The 21,381-nt window shown below is 35.9% G+C and overlaps 1 protein-coding gene across 2 annotated transcripts in view; it reads left to right on the top strand.

Moving 5' to 3' along the window:
* Positions 1–21,381, top strand: part of Kdm5 (Lysine demethylase 5) — a 561,081-nt gene that overhangs the window by 326,238 nt on the left and 213,462 nt on the right. For both annotated transcript variants that reach the window (XM_090393222.1, XM_090393221.1), the window contains one exon: positions 4,128–4,274. In XM_090393222.1, the coding sequence (XP_090249348.1) occupies positions 4,128–4,274 (147 nt within the window). The remainder of the gene's footprint in view (positions 1–4,127; positions 4,275–21,381) is intronic.

Genomic DNA, 21,381 nt, shown 5'->3' with positions numbered 1-21,381 from the left:
AGATTTTTAAATCTACAGATCTTCTTTGTAATATAGAAATGTCATATAGCATCATCATCAAATTCCTGACATGTACCCTCAAGAGGTGTACAGGATATGATAGTACTACATGAAAAATATACATCATTACTAACTTCTTATCTACAATTTTCCTCCAAATCAGTCTCTTACTTGTCAAGACTCCAACATTATCACTTCTTATATTTCTGTCGTCTAAGGCACTTTGTACCGTATCGATCCACCTATATCTTGGCCTTCCTCTGGGTCGTTTTCCTGCCAACCTGGCAGAGAACACTTGTTTTGCTAATCTTTCCTCACCCATTCTGTTTAAGTGGCCACACCACCTGAGATTACCTCTGCTAACGCATTCCTGAATGCTAACAATGTCAAGTTCTTTCCTAATATCCTCATTTTTAATATGATATTGTCATTGATACCATCTGTTCACGCCTCTAATCTTTCTCAGGACTCTCGTATCTGCGGTCGCTAGTCTTTGGTCAAGTGTTTTACTTCTGACCCAGCTATCAGATCCATAAGTTAAAACTGGTTTGAACACTGTCTTATATACAGCTAATTTAGTGTTCGATTAATTTCTCTCTTATTCCATATGAATTTATTCAATTGACTTCCTACCATACCAGCTTTGTTGATTCTGTTGTCTATTTCCATATTTAATTTACCATCTTCACTAAAAATCATGCCTAAGTAGTTGAAATATTTTACTTGTTCCACAGGTTCTCCATTCACAACGCAGTTGACATTTTAAACAATTTTTCTACCTATTTTCATTGTCTTTGTCTTTTTAATGCTGACCTTCATACCATATCTATTACAACAGTTAATCAGTTTAGTCAGGGAATCTTGCAAACTTGTAGCGAATTTATTTAGAAGTATAACATCGTCCACATAAAGCAAAGAGCCGACATTAACATCTCCAATTCTGATATCATGTTTAATACCACTTTCCTTCATAATGTGATCCATATAGATAATGAATAACAGAGAAGATAATGTACATCCTTGTATCACACCAGATTTAACATTAAACCATCTTCCTGTACCTCCTTGAATTCTAACTGCCGACTTACAACTCAAATAAAGACTAAGTATTGCTTGATATAATGCCCCATTGACACCATATAACTGTAGCGTATTGAATAGCTTCTCTCCTGGCACCTTGTCATATGCCTTTTCCAAATCGACAAAACTTAAATACAGATCTTTGAATATTCTCATGCTTTCTCAACTGTTTATCGTAAAGTGAGGATCTGATCCTGACAGCCTCTATTTGGCCTGAATCCAGCTTGTTCTTCACCAAGCTTTTCTTCCACAATTCTTCTCAACCGTTTCTGATGTATACCTGCATAGATCTTCCCAGGAACACTCAGTAGGGAAATACGTCTGTAATTCTCACATTCAGTTTTATTTCCCTTTTTATATATGGGTACTATGAGAGCTCTACTCCAATCATCAGGAATTCGTCCCTCTGTCCAGGCCTCCTGAACTATGCAGTGCAGTCACTGTAAGACTTTTATACCACCGTACTTCAACATTTCTTGTTGAATATCATCTACTCCTGCTGCCTTTCCACATTTCAAGCCTTTGATGGCTTTTTCTACTTCAAGTATGGATATGTATTCCTGACTGCATGCTTGGTCAGTGTTTTTTTACCACTGTGCTGTCATCACTGCTTGTTTCATTTAGCAATTTTATGAAGTAATTACTCCATACTTCAAGGATATCTTTTTCTCCTGTTTTCATGTCACCTTTATCATCTCTAACTCTTTTACAGCACTCTTTCCTCCATTTCTAAGCTTCTTCAACAACCTCCAGAATATCTTACCACCTTCTTAATATTTATTTTCTATGTTCTTGCTAAAGTTCTCCCATGACTTTTGATTAGCTAGTTTTACACAGTGTTTCGCTTTCTTACATTTGTCTCTGTATTCTCTAAGAGCAAAAGCTGATTTATTTGCCAGGAACTTTTGATATGCTTTCTTCTTTTCCTTCACTGCCTCTTTTAATTTCCTGTGTCCACCACAGAGTTCTGATTTTTCCATCCTTGCAGACAACCTCACTAGATGCCTCTCTGGCTAAATCAATCAGGGTTTTCTTCAAGGCTTGCCACTGAATCTCCAAAGTTTGGTTCCTGTTCTCAAACACTCTAATTTTTTCTTGAATAATCTTTGTGTATTTTAGTCTACAATTGACATCTGAGAACTGCTCAACTTTTATTCGCTTTAAAACTTTCTTACATGTTATTCTTTTCAATATGAAATTCAATTTTATCCTGCTCAAGACTAAATAGTGATCGCTTCCAATTTCAAATATAGTAATGTGTGCCAATAGGAGAGCTCTTCAAAAAGCTAAAATTATATAATGTAAATAAATAGAATATTATATTAAGGCTATGTAGTCTATATTTGAGTTGTAAACCAGCAGTTTTGAATTGAACGAAATGCAGGAAGATAATGGGGGAAACTAAATAGGGTGCATCCTAGTCTTATACCTTATCTCCACTATTATTCATTACCTGTATGGATCTCACTATCCTTTATAAGAAGGAAAGTGACGACCTGATATCTAATATCAAAATTGGAGATAATCTCTTTCTCTCTACCTTATGCTGATGTTATGATCTTAAATAAATTGATTACAAACCTGCAGATTTCTTAACTGAAATAAGTAACTGCTGTAGGAAATTTGGTATGAAAATCAGAAAATAGCCATGCACATTGAAAACTTCAGCTCTAAAATGGGAGGAACCCTTATAGCTATTTAGGCACAGTATTCAGTGAAGATGTCAAATTGGGTATTGAAATAGACAATATAATTGGCAAAGTTCGTATGGTAGGTAGTCAACTTCAGTTTATATGGAACTGAAATTAGCCAAGACACCAAAGTAGCAGTATACAAGAACAACATTCAAAGCAGTTTTAACTTATGGATCTCAGAGTTGGGTTAGAAATAAGTTAAAGACTGGAGATTACAGATATGAAAGTTCTAAGAAAAATTCCGAGAGGGACAAGATGGCATCCAGGGAATTGAACCAGATGGTATCATTGTCAGAATCATTAAAAATGAAAATATTAGGAAGAACTTTGTTGCATTTAGGAATGAGTGGGTAGAGCTAATTTCAGATGGCATAATCCTTAAACAGAATGGGGAAGGCAAAGAAAGGTTAGTATAACAAGGGTATGATATCAAGAACTAATTATATCCAACCTTCTTGGCAAAAGGTTTGATATAGTTAAGTTCTTAGAAGATCAAAATATAACATCTGACATTATTCATGTCCTGACAGATAACAGACTAACTTAGAAGAAAATTGTTGAAAAGAAGTTGGTAATAATGTAGGCTTTTCTTGTAGTGCTATTATAGTATTGTATAACATATCTTGATGGTACATGTGTGGAATTTTATGATGATCATTTTTCTGTTTCATACGTTGATGTGGTACGAGACCTTTCATTGTTTTGGGCTTGGAAAGTGATTAAAATTAAATTAAATTCTGTGTGATGATACAGCGTTCCCCCTTTTTACGGGAGTTCACGGTACCATCTAACCCCCCTCCCCCCATTTTATCCAGGCTCTGGAACCGGCATAGGCTGACGAATCAGACCTATGGCTGGGTCAATATTCCTGACAGTAATCCGTGTGTGTCCTCGGACTGGTTTGCCTGCTTGCGGGATGAAAAACATCAGATAAACTTGTGGAAAAAACCCTGCTGTCCACGCCCAAGACCGGCTAACTTGGCTATGGCCGAGGAAGATCCTTGAGCTCTTCATGTCATTGACGGGAATTGAACCTAGGACACTCCTTCCCCTGGCATATGGTTGCGAAGCGCAAAGCCACTAGGCTAACTGCATGGACGGAAAGTGATTGATTATACTTGACAAGAAATTATATATTTTAGATTACATTTAACATATATTTTATTAGTCTCAAATTTTAAAATTACCTGTCTATATGAAATAATTATTTATCATTAATTAATGTGGATATGTTTCTTTTGTTATAATGTAATGCTAAAAATGTTTTATAACACATTGTAATCAAAATATATAATAAATGATTAAGCATTTTTTTAAAATTGTAACACCTTTTTTCTATTTTTATACTTGAAGGATCTTCTGGATAGAGTTTTAGAATTTCAAAGTGATGCTCAAGCTATACTTAGTGAAGATGTTGCTGAGTCAAAAAAATTAGAGAAACTATTGGATGTTAGTCTGGGGTTAGATGTTGATCTCCCAGAAATACCTCAGTTGAAGCAGGTAATTTATTTTCTTATTTTGGATTATCACTTTTCTTTCAGGTATAATAATAAACATCTAAAATGGAAACAAACAAAACATGATTAGATATATTATAAATGGTGTTAATAGTTTGTTACATTTTATCAGTGTCCATTTTGTTAAGTGCACAAAAGAAAAAATAAAAAGAAACATACAAAATTCACAAAAAAAAGGTATAAAACTATAAGTATCGATAAATGACAATCTGTGTGACGCAATTTCAATAGATATGCAACATCATTCAGTAATTATAAATCTATACAATTTTTAGTAGATACCTAAATCTTTCTTTTGTGTGTGTGTGGGTGGTTTTCATTTCTTGTGCCCATCATTTCTCACAGAAGTGTTTTTTTTTTTTTTTGGAAGTAGTTTATGTAACTAGCATGATAATGTAATATGTTGTCTTCAGAGTAGTACTCCCAAATTCTCTAACCCTTAGTCCATCTTTGTACTAATGTTTTATAGGCTAACAGCCATTGTGAATGAGAAAGCTGGTTGTTGATAATTCTTTAAAGTGATGGTGAAACATTATTTGTGGCATTAGATTTTAATTAGCTAGAGATAGCAGGCTTTTCTTGTTCTACTTCTTAGAACTTCTTAACATTAATATTGATTTTGACTGTACTTGAAAAGCCAATTTGACTTTTGCCATTTTTGATTAAGTATTCTATATTTTGTAGTTAAAACACACCCCAACTCAACATCCCCAGAGTTAAAGATTGGTACTATCAACATAAGAAGCCTGAATGGCAAAGAAATGGAGCTGGCTGAAGAATTAGATAAGTACCAGATCGACATAATAGGGGTGACTGAAACTAAAAAAGACAAAAACTGGTGAGATCTTTCTGAGCAATAAATACAAAATGTTATATTCAGGAAATGACAATCAAGAAAAAGGAGTAGCCATAGTATTCAACAGAAAATACGAGGCTAATCTTCTTGAATGCAGGCAGTCTCAAATAGAGTGATGTGGGCAAATATCAGAATGGGGAATTGAACAATGAGACTTATTTGTGCCTATGGTCCCACAGAAGGTTCTACCAATGTAGAAATGGAGGAATTTTTTGATGCTTTAGAAAATGCAACTGACACAATTAAAAAGGAAAAATTGGTCCTTGTTGAGGATCTAAATAGCAGAGTAGGAAATGATTGCCAGACTTACAAAAATATTTTGGAAAATTTGGAGAAAAGAGCAAAGCTGATAATTTCAAATACCTGTTGGATTTCTGCTCAGGACGTGGACTGGTTATTAATAACACCATGTTCCAACATAAAAATGTGCACAAATTCACAAGGATAGAAGAGGCAAGGAATAAGAAAAATCTCATTGACTATGTTATTGTTGATAGTGATTTTTTTCCACTTGTGCAGCACACCACAGTGTACAGAGGATTTGAAATTGGAAGTGATCACTATTTAGTCTGGAGCAGGATAAAATTGAATTTCATATTGAAAAGAATAATATGTAAGAAAGTTTTAAAGGGAATAAAAGTTGAGCAGCTCTCAAATGTGAACTGTAGACTAAAATTCACAAAGATTGTTGAAGAAAAAATGAAAGAGTTTGACAACAGGAATCAAACTTTGGAGATTCAGTGGCATGCCTTGAAGGAAACCGTGATTGATTCTGCCAGAGAGGCATGTGGTGAGGTTGTCTGCAAGGATAAAAAAAATCAGAACTCCCTGGTGGACACAGGAAGTTAAAGAGGCAGTGAAGGAAAAGAAGAAAGCATACCAAAAGTTCCTGGCAAATAAGTCAGCTTTTACTCTTACAGAATACAGAGACAAATGTAAGAAAGCTAAACACTGTGTAAAACTAGTTAAACAAAAGTCATGGGAGGACTTTAGCAAGAACATAGAAAATAAATATCAAGAAGGTGGCAAAATATTCTGGAGGTTGTTGAAGAAGCTTAGAAATGGAGGAAAGAGTGCTGTAAAAGGAGTTAGAGATGATAAAGGTGATATGAAAACAGGAGAAAAAGATATCCTTGAAGTATGGAGTAATTACTTTGAAAAACTGCTAAATGAAACAAGCAGTGATGACAGCCCAGTGATAAAAAAAAACACTGACCAGGCATGCAGTCAGGAATACATATCCATGCTTGAAGTAGAAAAAGCCATCAAAGGCTTGAAATACGGAAAGGCAGCAGGAGTAGATGATATTTGACCAGAAATGCTGAAATATGGTGGTATAAAAGTCTTACAGTGGCTGCACTGCATAGTTCAGAATGTGTGGACGAATTCCAGATGATTGGAGTAGAGCTTTCGTGGTACCCATATATAAAAAGGGAAATAAATCCGAATGTGAGAATTACAGAGGTATTTTCCTACTGAGTGTTCCTGGTAAGATATAATCAAGTATATTTGAGAAACGGTTCAGAAGAATTGGTAGAAGAACAAGCTGGATTCAGGTCAAATTGAGGCTGTCAGGATCAGATCTTCACTTTACAACAAATAGTGGAGAAATCATGGGAATATAACAAAGATCTGTATTTAAGTTTTGTCGATTTGGAAAACGGATATGACAAGGTGCCAAGAGAGAAGCTATTCAATATGCTACAGTTATATAATGTCAATGGGGCATTATATGAAGCAACTTAGTCTTTGTTTGAGTTGTAAGTCAGCAGTTAGAATTGAAGGAAGTACAGGAAGATGATTTAATGTTAAATCTGGTGTGAGACAATGATGTACATTATCCCCTCTGTTATTTATTATCTGTATGGATCACATTTTGAACGAAAGTGGTATTAAACATGATATCAGAATTGGAGATGTTAATGTCAGCTCTTTGCTTTATGCAGACGATGTTATACTTCTAAATAAATCCGCTACAAGTTTGCAAGATTCCCTGACTAAATTGAATAATCGTTGTAATTGATATGGCATGAAGGTCAGCACTAAAAAGACAAAGACAATGAAAATTGGTAGAATTGTTGAAAATGTCTACTGTGTTGTGAACGGGGAACTTGTGGAGCAAGTAAAACATTTCAGCTACTTAGGCACGATTTTTACTGAAGATGGTAAATTAAATATGGAAATAGACAACAGAATCAACAAAGCTGGTATGGTAGGCAGTCAATTGAATAAATTCATATGGAAAAATTCGAAAAACACGAAATTAGCTGTATACAAGACAGTGTTCAAACCAGTTTTAACTTATGGATCTGAGAGCTGGGTCAGAAGTAAAACACTTGACCAAAGACTAGAGCTCGCAGATGTGAGAGTCCCGAGGAAGATTAGAGGCGTGAAAAGTTGGCATATAATGGCAATATCATATTCAAAATGGGGATTTTAGGAAAGAACTAGACATTGTCAGCATTCAGGAATGTGTTAGCAGAACTAATCTCAGGTGCTATGGTCACTGAAACAGAATGGGCGAAGAAAGATTAGCAAAACAAGTGTTCTCTGCCAGGTTGGCACGAAAATGACCCAGTGGAAGACCAAGATATAGGTGGATGGATACGATACAAAGTGCCTTAGACGTTAGCAATATAAGATCTGATAATATTGGAGTTTTGACAAGTAACAGACTGATTTGGAGGAAAATTGTAGATAGGAAGTTAGTAATGATGTAAATTTTTCATGTAGTACTATCATATCCTGTACACCCCTTGAGGGTACATGCAGGAATTTGATGATGATGATATTTTGTAGTTGACCAGTCCGGCTGCCATCCTTGAGAATTCAGTTTCACACCCATAAATAAACTACTTTATCATCATCAGATGAAAAACTTGCATCATCACTAGCTTCCTATCAACAATTTTCTTCCAAATCAATCTGTTATCTGCTAAGAATACAACATTATCAGATCTTAAATTTCTGTCTTCTAAGTTACTTTTTACTGTATCAATCCACCTATATCTTGGTCTTCTCCTGGGTCTTTTTCCTGGAAGAGAACACTTGTTTTGCTAATCTTTCCTCTCCCAAGTAACCATACCACCTGAGATTAGCACTGCTAACACATTCCTAAATGCTAACAATGTCAAGTTTTTTTCGTAATATCCTCATTTTAAATATGATACTGCCATTGATGCCATCTGTTCGGTGTCCTTATCTTTATCATGACTCTCATATCTGTGGTCTTTAGTCTTTGATCAAGAGGTTTATTTCTAACTCAGCTCTCAGATTCATAAGTTAAAATTGGTTTGAACAGTGTCTTGTATACAGCTAATTTAGTGTTTTGACTAATTTCTCCCTTATTCCATATAAATTTATTCTGCTGACTTCCTACCATATCGGCTTTGTTGATTCTGTTGTTTTCCATATTTAATTTACCATCTTCACTAAAAATTGTGTATAAGTAGCTCAATTGCTTTACTAGTTCTAGAGGTTCTTCATTCATGATGCAGTTAAATTTTTCAATATTTTTAACTATTTTCATTGTCTTTGTCTTGTTCTTTCTGATTTTCTATGCCAAATTTGTTACAGAAGTTATTCAGTTTAGTCATGAAATCTTGCAGACTTGTACTGGATTTATTTAAAAGTATAGCATCATTAGTATTGATTTTGACATTGTATAAAGTAAAGATCTGAGATTAACATCTCCAGTTTTGATATCAGGTTTAATATTGTTTTCCTCCATAATGTGATTCATAAAAAAATAATGAATAACAGAAGGGATAATGTACATCTTTGTCTGACACAAGATTTAACATCAAATCATCTGCTTGTAGTTCCTTCAATTCTAACTGCTGACTTACAACTCAAATAACGATTAAATATTGTTTGATATAATGCCCCATTAACACTATATAACTGTAAAGTTTTGAATAGCTTTTTTCTTGGCACCTTGTCGTATGCTTTTTTCAAATCTTTACTATTATCATGTGCCACCTCCAGGGAGTCCAGACTCATGGACGGAGGGTACTTACTCTATAAGTTTCTGTCTGCATCAATGCCATCTACTGCCAACCATGGATGCTACTATTTTCACAGACAATCATAAACATCCATGCCCACAGCAGGGTTTTGGCTATAGAGTGGATACACTGTCCACTTGGCCAACCAGGCTGACTTAAGTAAAGATTAAATAAAAATGGAAAAAAATAAAATAAAAAGACAAGCAGTAAAATAAAAATCTTTTACTGCTTAATCTTTACTGCCTATACTGCAGCTTGCAATAGCTGTGTAATATTTTTGAGAGGTTTCTTTCTTTTATTTAATATTTACTTATGTTTCTGTTACTGCTTCTTCATAATATATCTTCTTCTTCTTCTACGCGTTATTCCCGCTTCCTATGCAGGGTCCGCGTGTTACTTAGATGCGACTTCTTGTTAGTACTACTCCCAACCGACCCGTCGCCTGGTCTTAAATCTGTGTATCGATTTCTTTATATATCTATCTATTCTATATTTTCATTCGTTAACTTTATTATACTTTATCCTTATCCGTTACCTTTCTATATAGTTAGTTAATTCTTTAATTCCCTTTCCCTACCTTCAGTATATTAAACTTATACTTGAGATTTCTAGAAATTTATTTGATTATTCCCAACTGTGCCACTAAAAATCTCTAATTGGCATAAGAAAATATTTATACTTCCAGTAAAGCACCTCTATACAGTTAATTGCAGTCAATTACAGTCATGGCTAACTTCTAACTTAAATTTCGTATCAAGGTTCAATTTCTTTCCCGCTTACAGGATCAGATTTATTTGGGAACAGCGCAGTTGCTAAAAAGATCAGATGGCACTTCTTATAAATAAAACAAACATGTTTATTCACACTAAGATATTAATACAATGTATACACTTAAATGTTGTTACTATCATTTCCTCTCAAAGCTAAGCATCAAAATTAAAACATCACATAGGCCAACTCATAGTCTTGTTATAAGCATCAAATATGTAACTCATCAGACAATTAATTCTGTATATCAAATAACTATCAGTTTCTCTCATAGCTAAGCATCAAAACTTAAACATCACATAGAACAACTCTCAGGCATGTTATAAGCATCACATACGTAAATCATCAAACAATTAATTCTGTATATCAAATAACTATCATCCCATTTACAATCTAAGAATTATCATGCTTTGACAAGTAAAAATCTCCAATTCTAACTTTCGCAAAAAGAATGTAACACTCACTTAGCAATCAACCTTTCACACCATTACAATTCTAAATTCTATAATTTTCTTATCAGCTCTTTTAAACCATTTCAATGTAATACAATGCAAGCTTAAACTTTCATTAATATCTTTTCAATTATTCTAAAAGAAAATCTACTTCATACGAATTAGTTTTCAATCTATTACATGTTTCGATCCTATGAATTCAGTCTATCCAAAACAGTCCTTCCCATCATAAATTAAGAGTTTTCGACAAAAAAATTCAATTCACATTAATTCTTTCGTAAGCACAATTGCACTTTAATCGTATCTTCTCTTCGGGCTTATTCTGGATCCCCTGTATTGTTACGGCTTACTCTATCGCTTCAGACGCATCATGGACACCGTGTCTCCTCTGGAATTACTTACAGGGCTGGAGCATGATCTTTCAGCGTAGTAGGCACTCGGACATAGGGTCATCTTGGTCCTGGGCCACTCTACAAGATTTTGCCTCCAATTACCCTCCATGACTTCATCCAGGATCATACGTAGTCCATGGATCGACTCCCCTCTTTTCTCCTGGCGTCACATCTCTCCAAGTTGATTCCCGAATATTTCCGTGCAAACTTTGAACTAAGGTCTGAGATCCCCGTACCTATCACGTGCTCCTTTCCTTCTAGAAAGTTACGACTTCTGTCTCCCTGAAGTGTAGTTTAATCCCTTTTTCAGCATAGCGTAACAGCTTCTGATGTATATACCCCCCCCCCCCCCCTCTGCTATCGACCTTGACGGCAGTGTCGGACTGCTTTGGTTACAATGGGTTTCCATTCTACCCTATACCGAGTGATACATCAAATATATTTCGGAACTCTAAGGTAATTTCTTCTAAACTTCTATTTTTAGATATCTGTTTACTTTATTTTTGCATGTGTAATTCCTCTGGGTCTATACAGATGGGCATTTTGTATTACTTATGTAGGTAATTCTAACGTACTTCTAATCTCTGAGGGATTCTCTTTTTGAAATACACACTCATATATCTTTTATCTACAGAATCATGTAAATTTTTCTGGGCTAATTTTATATGGGCTGATATTATTGTTTACATCTCTTATATACAATTTTACAATTCTTTGAATTTCGGATGTGACTCCTGTAAAATTGATGCAATTAAACATTGTAAGAATTATGATGTTGCATCGAATTTTATAGCTGTAAAAGAATCCTCACCAAATCAGATTTTGAAAGGTCCAAATGATACAAACTCACTTCCTGTCCAAATGACTTTCACTCCTGGCACCTTGACAATGCCATTGGGTGTAACTTTTGTCCACCAAGGTTTTCACCACTCTCACATCCAGATGCAGTCACCTCACCTCAGTGATTGACAAGGCAGACTTCTTGTCATCACTGTTATCTTCCGATTCCTGTATTGATGACCTGGACAGAGTTCATCAATACAGGAATTGGAAGATAACTCCACTCTCCATGCCACCCATAGTCTTCTACCAGAAAGAAATGCAAAGAATCCTTAATAACCTGAACACAAACAAGACATCTAGTTCTGATGGTATCCCACCTATTGTGTTAAAAACTTGTGTCCCAGAACTAACACCTATCCTGTATTGTCTCTTCAATCTGACCTATTCAACTGGCATCTACCTTATGGCATGGAAAAAAAAAAGCCTGCAACCAATGAACCACTGTCCAATTGCCCTTACTCACTCTCTCTCTCTAAAATTATGGAGAACGTCATCAACAACTAATCCTGAATCCCTTCTGGCTATCTCCACCCAGCTCTGGATTTAAGTCATGGAAAAATTCAGAGAAACTCACATGGTTGCTCTTGACATTTCAAAAGCATTTAATGAAGTTTGGTACAGGGACTTACTCAGCAAACTGTAATCTTGTGGTCTGCCTTCCATACTTTGCAAGTGGATTACCAACTTTCTCACTGCATGTCATGGTGTAGGATTTCCTTTCCTCAGATTTCACCACCAATGCAGGAATACTCCCAGGGTTCCATTCTTTCACCTACTCTCTTTCTTTTATATATAAAGACCTGCCCAATCCTATCCATAGCTTTGCTGATAACAGTAAACTCCATTCCTCCCTTTCAGGTGACAACCTTGTAGTGCCCAAGTATTAGAATCCTTAAGATCCATCACAATCAGCATGCTGAACTCTAATCTCCTATTGAAGTTGACATGGGGCAAGGACAACCATGTCAACTTCAATGCCACCAAATTCAGTTCTATCTGAGCCTCACAAGAAAGAGCCCATACCCCCTTCCCTTCCATTTCAAAAATACCCAGATATCCAAACACAATCAGATTTCCCTTCTTGGACAAACACAATTCAACCATAGCTTCTGCAGCCACCAAAACACTTGGCATACTTTTCATACAAGACAACTTCACACCTTCAAGCTGCTAGCTCTATGCAAATCCCAAATCTGCCCAACCACGGAATATTGCTCCCATATTTGGGGTGGTGCACCAAAATCCTCTTTGAAATTGCTCGATTCTATCTAGAAGAGGCAATCTGGTTAATTAATGATCCCTGTCTCACAGACTTTCAGTTTCTGCTTGGCACCTCTTCTACAAATACTTTCATGGACAGTACTCTGCTAAATTGGCCAATATTATTCCTTCACTTTCCTCCAAAATCATTGGAACAAAAGCTACAGCTAACCAACACCCTTTTCAGTCCATCTTGAAATTCTGAACCAACTTCACTACCTCTTCTTTCATTCGATCTGCTCTGTTCTTGAGAACAGCATCCCATACTCTTCCTTCCCCAATGAATACAACCTTCTGACCCTTCATGTTCGGGGTGAGATATTAAAAAAAAATAAAATAAAATAAAAAATCCAACACAGCTCCTTGAATAACTTGTGTATACTGATGGACAGATAGATGAAATGACTCAAAGAGGTGCCTACACATTTTCTGAGATGCACATAAAATAAACATGATAGAGTAAAATAAAATTTACATCATTAATACAAAAAAATGTATAAGATGAACCAACCTAAGAAGGCAGATTAAAAGAATCAGATGAGAGATTGACAGAAACTGATTTATGAAGAAGATATGATGAAAAATCTCAGTGTGTGTGTGTGTGTGTGTGTGTGTATATATATATATATATATATATATATATATATATATATATATATATATATATATATTTGGTTTGATACATTACTTTGGAGCAGTGTTTCCCAAACTGTAAGTACCTGCATACTCCATTTAAGATTTTAGTAATGCTGGTATACCAACTCGAGTAGCTTCTATCATCATCATCAGTGTAATCATAATACAATGATCTATGATATGTGAATTGAAATATTTGTAGTTAATCTATTTTAACTAAATAATTTTTCAGCTGTGTGTACGTGTGACAGAATGAATAAGTTACTGAGAAATAACACACAGTTATCTCCCAGTAAACATATTAAATTCCTTCATGGGGATATTATATCCAAAAGACCGACAGACTTGGAAAACTGTATTTGCATGGTTAAAATTAAAAAAAAAAATTAAAAAAATGCAGGAACACTACTATTATTTCCACTTTTGCCAGGATTAAAGAAGCCTTAAAATCTCCAAGAATGTATCAAATTTATCATTCAATTATGGCACTCCAAAAGTGACCTTTCTCATATTATCATTGAAATTTCTATTTTGGAATGAGACTGTTTAATCAACGAAGAGTGATGGAATCCAATTCTCTATCTCTAAACAGTCTGAAAATTACCTTCTACATAAACTCAACATCCCAACTGTAAATTGAATAACCTACATTAATGTTTGTCTTATTCCAACAAACTTCCCAATGATAAATGGGTAGGTTAATCCTTCAATTGTCCACTAACAGAAGATGAATATCTTCTGTTAGTGGATAATTTATCGCAGATCGCATGGAAAATTTATTCCAAGAAAATTTAACTCATATTGTAATGATACATATATATGAAAAACTAATGCAAAACAAGACATATTTTAGAAAATATAGTTTCTTTCTGTATTTCTATATTATTTATTTAATTAGATTTTATTTCTTTTTTTATAATTTTTTTATTCTTATTAAAGTGAAATTAATATTTTCTATTTTATTGGTCAGTGATTTGTGTTTATTTCTTAAAATATTGATCTTTATTCTTCTTACTTAGATACTAGCTTCTAATTTTTTATCAAAATCACAATGTAAACTGCATTATTAATTATAAAAACTTTAATTACTACCTATATTTTGGCAATGTTACATTGCCATCTTCAGGGATCACAGAACAATGGTATGTGTACACAGGCACTCACACTAAGCAAATGAGGCTGAAGTAAGGTAACTGAAGCCAGTCCTAGAGTTCTAAATGGTGCTCCCCTAGTGGGCTAAATTGGATTGTCTTGGACATTGGGCTGACAATCTTAGAATGTATATTTCCCAAATTTGCACCTAAATTTGTTGAAGTTTGGAAAGGTTTTCAGAGCTTTTTCATAGTCTTTTGTACTTGTACTTACTGCAGTATAATAAAGTTGCCTTCTTCCAGAGTATCCTGTTGCGGGGAGGGTGTCCAAAGCATGGTCGGCAAGTCCTGAGTGGCTGTATTGGTGGAATTGGATATAGTCCTTCTGTTTGGATATTTTGATGTTGGCTGTCTTGCCTGTTTGGCCATACTAGGACAGTTTGCAACTGCAAGGGACCTGGTATAAACCTGGAGGTCTAGGGGAAGTGGCTGGTCTTTGGTGGAGCAGATATGAGATGCAAATTTCTTATGCAGTTTGTAACTAGTTGCAAGGTCATATTTCCTTAGGATTTTTGTTAATTTTTCAGATGCACCCGGATATATGAAATGGTGATAGATTTAGAGTAATCTCTGCTTTGAAAGTGGGGGGGGGGGGGTTGTAGCCATTGGCTAAGAAAGTGTTAAAGATATGGTCAAGTTCAGTCATTAGGGCATTGTTATCTGCACTGGTTAATTTTGCCCTGTTATATAGGGTTTTTATAATCCCATATTGTTGGGAGGGGGGAGATGATGTGACTGCTGGTGAATTTATCTACCTGCATTTGTAGGTTTTTTGTAAATGGAGAAAGCCAAGGAACCATCAGGCTGGCATGTAATCATTGTCTAGGAAAGGAAGATTGCTGTTGTTTTCCTTTTCCAAGGTAAACCGGATGCTAGGGTGTTGATTATTTAAGTGTGTTGTGAAATTATGGAGTGTATCCAGGCCATGTCGCCAAATGGAAAACACATGGACAGAGTTTAAGGCTTTTTCTTCAAAGGTTCCATAAAAAAGTTGGCCAGGGGTGGAGAGAGAGTGGAGAACCCATGATTGTCCTCTCTGTCTGTTTGTAGAATTTTCTTTGCCAAACGAAATAGCCCGAGTTCATGGTGAACTGAAATAGGGCTGAGATATCAGGAAGAAATTTGACTTGGATAAGACCTAAGTATCTTTGAGTGGGACATTGGTGAATAAGGAGTTGACATCAAAACTGACTATTATGTCAGTATGTTGGAGTGTGAAGTTTTCTATACTGGCTTTAAAGTGGGCTGAGTTTGTTTTATGTGTTGCCAGTATATTGTGTGAGCACATTGGTCAAATGTTTGGCTGATTTGTATGTGGGGGTAATGAGTGCCATTGACAATGGGACGTAAGGGTACATTTTGCTTATGGATTTTCGGTAGTGTGTGTGTGTGTGTGGAGGGGGGGGGGTTAGAGTTAAAAGGTTTTAGTCTGTGTCACTTCCTCAGGCCAAGAGGTAACCTTAATCAGAACACAGTTTTGATTTGTGTGCTGGTAGGATCATATTCTATAGAGAGGGAGGTAATATGGTCTAAAAGTAAAGAGGCAAGCTTACCTGGGTAATCTGATAGGTTTAGAACCACAGTGGCATTTCTTACAGAGCTTCAAATTATTTTTTTGATAGGTTGCTTTTTTGGTGGTTTGGCTTGGCTGAGAACACTGGCCACATCTAGTCTGATGTTGGCAGGCAATATGATTGGGAACACCACTGCGGATATCTCATTCTACTTGTATTGTTATTTCTTCCGTGGGGAGCTTTTTTGGGTGCTATTGCAAAGTTGTGACCACTTCGATTGCTTTGGGTTTAAGGGCAAGGAATGATAGGTTTATTACTCTGTTAGGAGGTAGTTGTTTGGAAACTGAGTTCTTTTGTAGGCTTTCAAATTTTTTAATATGTGACATCGCATTTTTTTTTTTTTCTTCCCTGAAGTGTTGGAGACGTTGGGAAGGATCATTCAAAGGTCTAGTTTCCAGTTGTATTATGATGATCCATGATATGTGTATCAAAATATTTATCTTGTTTAAATAATTTTTCAATTGTGTTCACGGATATCTCATTCTACTTGTATTGTTATTTCTTCCGTGGGGAGCTTTTTTGGGTGCTATTGCAAAGTTGTGACCACTTCGATTGCTTTGGGTTTAAGGGCAAGGAATGATAGGTTTATTACTCTGTTAGGAGGTAGTTGTTTGGAAACTGAGTTCTTTTGTAGGCTTTCAAATTTTTTAATATGTGACATCGCATTTTTTTTTTTTTTCTTCCCTGAAGTGTTGGAGACGTTGGGAAGGATCATTCAAAGATCTAGTTTCCAGTTGTATTATGATGATCCATGATATGTGTATCAAAATATTTATCTTGTTTAAATAATTTTTCAATTGTGTTCACGTGTACTTATGCAGAATTACTATAATATTTTTTATTTTATTTATTTATTTATCGCTTATTTTTTCAAATTCATTTTACGGAGCCTGATCATCAGAAGAAATTGTTAATGCTCTGTTTTGTGTGTATGGGGGTGGGGGGAGTAAAGTAAACTGTGAAGGATATACAACCAGGGAAGAAGTGTAACAAGGAAAGAAATTGTTATCAATTTTAAATGGTAAATTGATGCATCTGTGTTGTTTGTTTAGGCAGCTGAGAAAACTTAAAATTTGGTGGCTGTGGGGCTAAATGGCAAATGTGTTGTCAGTGTCTCAGCTGACAAATTTTGTGTTTTAACATCAGCAGTTGATCAAATCAATTATGTTTAGCCCTCTGTAGTTTTTTCTGTTATTGCTTGTGATCCAGTGTGTGTGTGTGTGAGATCAAGAGATGTCCACTTCCAGCTCCACAGCAGTCTAGGACCTAAAAATATGTCTACAGGAAGAATGGTCCAAAATTCCCATTGATCACTATTGTGCACCTGTGGAAAGTATGCCTCATAGGTTTGCTACAATCATCACAGTGAAAGGAGGTCCTACATTCTTATTAAGGTGGGTGTCATGATGTTTGTTCCTCACACTATGGTATCCATTGACTACTTTCCAAACAACGAATATATATGTATACCTGAGGATGCCCTTGATATAAAGATAGAAACATCACATTTTATTTTAATATAATTAAAGTAAATTCTTTAACATGGTAGTATGTCTCTATAATTGTTCGTAAAAATCCTTGTTATATGCCATGATTTCTCAACTGTTTATCTTTAAGTTGAAATCTGATTTGACAAGCTATGTTTGACTTGAACTCAGCTTATTCTGCCAGTTTTCTTTAGCCTCTTTGCAAGTATATTTACATGAATCTCACATGGAACACACTCAGTGAGGAAATTCTCTGGAATTTGATCTTGTAATTGCGACTACTGGATTATGAATTTCTGGTTGAATATCTGTTCCAGCTACCTTTCCACATTTGAGGGAGTGATGGTTTTCTATCTATTTTCTTGACATTTACTCCAGATTTTATTCATCATGAATGTTTTCTACTACCTTTTGTTTCATGTTGTTATATAACAAATAACAGTGTATTTATTATTTTTATTAAATTTTTTTAACATTGTCTCAGTTTTGATTTAAATTAGATTATTTTCAGTGGCAAAATGATTTTACAAATAATACCAAATAACTTTGCCAGCCTGGTGTTGACTGAGTAGATTGCATACCTGCTGTCCATTTCTAACAGACTGCAGATTCAAATCTTATCATGGACTTGGGTCTATTGAGAATGTCTTTTAGGTGAGAGATGAATTTCACTCATCTAGGGTTGAGACTATCACCACTTCTTATTGGAGATGTGAAGCAGGTTGTGAAAGTTCCTCTCTAAAATTATGTAAAAATATTTTAAAAATGAAGGCTTGGGAATCCTTTGGAGAAAGATTAGACTCATCCTGTGCAAATGCAAATAAAGTATTCTGGCAGACCATTCGCCACCTTCGAGGGAGGAAATCGTGCACAGCAAGGGCAATTAAGGCCTCTGATGGTGCACTGTTAACAACCAAGAAGGATATCCTCCACAGGTGGAGGGAATACTTTGAGAGTCTTCTCAACCAATGTGACACAGCAGCTGTGGACATCCAAGAGGTGCAGAACAGGGCGATGACTAGTCTCACAGCAGAAGAGGTCCATTTAGCAATAAAATCGCTAAAATCGGGCAGGGATGCTGGTGATAATGAATTTCAGCCCAAAATGCTAAAAGCCTTAGAGACAGCGTTCTATGACTGACTTGAGTGTGTCAGGCTGCTTGGATATCTGGGCAAGAACCAAAGCAATGGCAGACAGGCATAATAATACCAGTCTTCAAGAAGGGAGACCAGAGAGATTGCATCGACTATTGTGGCATCTCTCTGTTCAGCCTGCCTGGGAAAGTATATGCTAGGGGCTTGGAAAGAAGGCGCAAGAGCATAGTTGACTCTATGCTACAGGAAGGACAATGTGGCTTTCATCCTGGTAGAAGCACAACTGACCAAATCTTCACTTTAAGGCAAATCTTCGAGAAATCTTAGGAACATGCCAAGAATGTCTACATGTTTTGTGGACTTGGAGAAGGCATATGACTGGGTTCCTCGGGATAAGCTTTGGTAAGTATTACAGGAGTATGGAGTGGATGGCCAACTATTAGCTACCATCAAGTCCCTGTATGAATGCCTGAAATTTTGTGTCAGGGTAAACAGCACAAAGTCTGAACCTTTTCACAGTCTCTGTTGGCCTCTGCCAAGGGTGTGTTCTGTCACCCCTCCTTTTCATAATATTTATGGACTGGATTGATAGGCACAGCAGAGGCAGTGAGTGTATCAGAATTGGAAGATGTAGCATTGGACAGCTGCTTTTTTGCAGATGACCTAGTTCTGCTTAGCTCTTCTACAGATTACCTCCAGCGGACCCTGGATAGGTTTGTAGCTGTTTGTGCAGAAGCCAGGATGGAGATCAGTGTGCCCAAAACGGAAACATTTGTGGTCTCAAGACAACCACCCCAGTGCACTCTACATGTGAGTGGAGTCCCACTGAGGCAGATGGATTAGTTTAAATACCTTGAGTCGATATTCTCGAGTGATGGAAAGCGGGACATAGATCTTGATATTCGGATTGGCTCAGCAAGCGCAATATTCCTGGAACTTGGCCGTTCGGTAGTATTGAAGCGGGAGTTAAGGCAAAGCTGGCTGTCTTCAATACAATCTATGTCCCCATTCTCACCTATGGTTACGAGAGTTGGGTAATGACTGAAAGAATGCAGACACGAATCCAAGCGGCTAAAATGAGGTTCCTTTGAGGGGTTGCGGGGCTGACAAGACTCGGTGCGGGGCTGACAAGACTCGGCAGAGTCAGAAGCTCTGCAATTCGGGAAACCCTCAATACCAAACCGCTGCTTCTCCGTGTTGAGAGATCAGTTATGATGGTAATGGCACCTGGTCAGAATGCCACAAGAGAGGCTCCCCCCCAGCAGGCCTCTGTTTGCTAAGCCAGAAGGTGGAAGGTCAGGGACTCGCTGGATAGATTATATCCAGAGCCTTGGGTGGACATGTTTGGAAGTCCCTCCAGAACACCTGAGCTTGGTGGCAGAGGATCGTGACCATTGGAAGTCCCTCTTGCAGCTGCTGCCCCAACAACCCAATTAGGAAAGGTTGGCCTTGAAGATGGGTGGATGGATGGATGGATGGGTGGATATTTTAAAAATAATAAAATAAAATACATCTTAGTTACATTATTACTATGGATGCACTAGTTTTACAACTTCCATGGGTTTGAGTTGCATAAAAATAATCAGGAAGGAAGAAACTTTCACTGCTGCTGGATATAATGAATTGAAATATTGATATTCAAGATCTCTGCTAAAAGTTGTCATCTTAATTTTTCATTAAATCAGACTATTTTTAGGTAAAACTGTGAGGAGGAGGAACTAAAAATAATGCAAATATATATTTGATAATCAGATGACATGCTTATAATATTAGAGCATCTCTATTTGATTAAAATGTTTTATAAATTTCTGCTAATCCCAGTTTTATATTTAATTATAGAAAATACTCAACAACAAAAGGCAGGTTGTTAATGACAGGTAATGCCCCTTTGTTGATTTTGCTTTGTAGTGATTGATACAAACATGTTTAAGAAGATTGGTATTACAAAAATTGACTTCAAGATCTTATTAGAAATATTCTTAGAAATACTATGGAATAATACCAATAAGTAACTGAGAATGTTAAGAATAACTGTAAATTATCTTTCTAATAATCCTTTATCCAAATATAAGCAAACAAAGTTTGCATGTGAAGTATCTTCACAACTAAGCTCCTTGTATATAAAGGCTGATAACTTCATATCATTTGCCTTAATATCCCATAATGCTTAGCATTAAGGGAGGATGCAACCAAGGCGAATTAATGCAGAAGTCGTATTTCCCATATATAAGTAGTATAAAGGTGATTATTTTCAGTGTGATGCAGAATTTTTGAGAATTTTAGAGTCAATCTTCCTTGCTCAACTGTTGAAAAAACAATGGCAGAATAACAAGAATTACTCACTGTTGGAAAAAAAAGTGGAAATAAATTTATAATTTCATTTCATTACTCTCCAAATATAAGATACCTTATTTACTTAAATATAAGGAGCCAACAGGCTTCATTTCAGCGATATAAACATTATTTAAATTAAGGGGATATTAAATCCCACATTGTTTTAAAACCGATTAAGAAACTCAAAGATCGGAATCAGAGAGTTTCATGCCGAATATAGTAAACTATAAAAGTAT

This window comes from Typopeltis vanoorti, chromosome 5 (assembly GCF_054136105.1).
Source record: "Typopeltis vanoorti isolate ZY-2024b chromosome 5, IOZ_Tvanoo_1.0, whole genome shotgun sequence".
Lineage (NCBI taxonomy): Eukaryota > Metazoa > Arthropoda > Arachnida > Uropygi > Thelyphonidae > Typopeltis > Typopeltis vanoorti.
The sequence above is the reverse complement of the archived record's forward strand: the minus strand, read 5'-3'. Positions and strand labels throughout refer to the sequence as shown.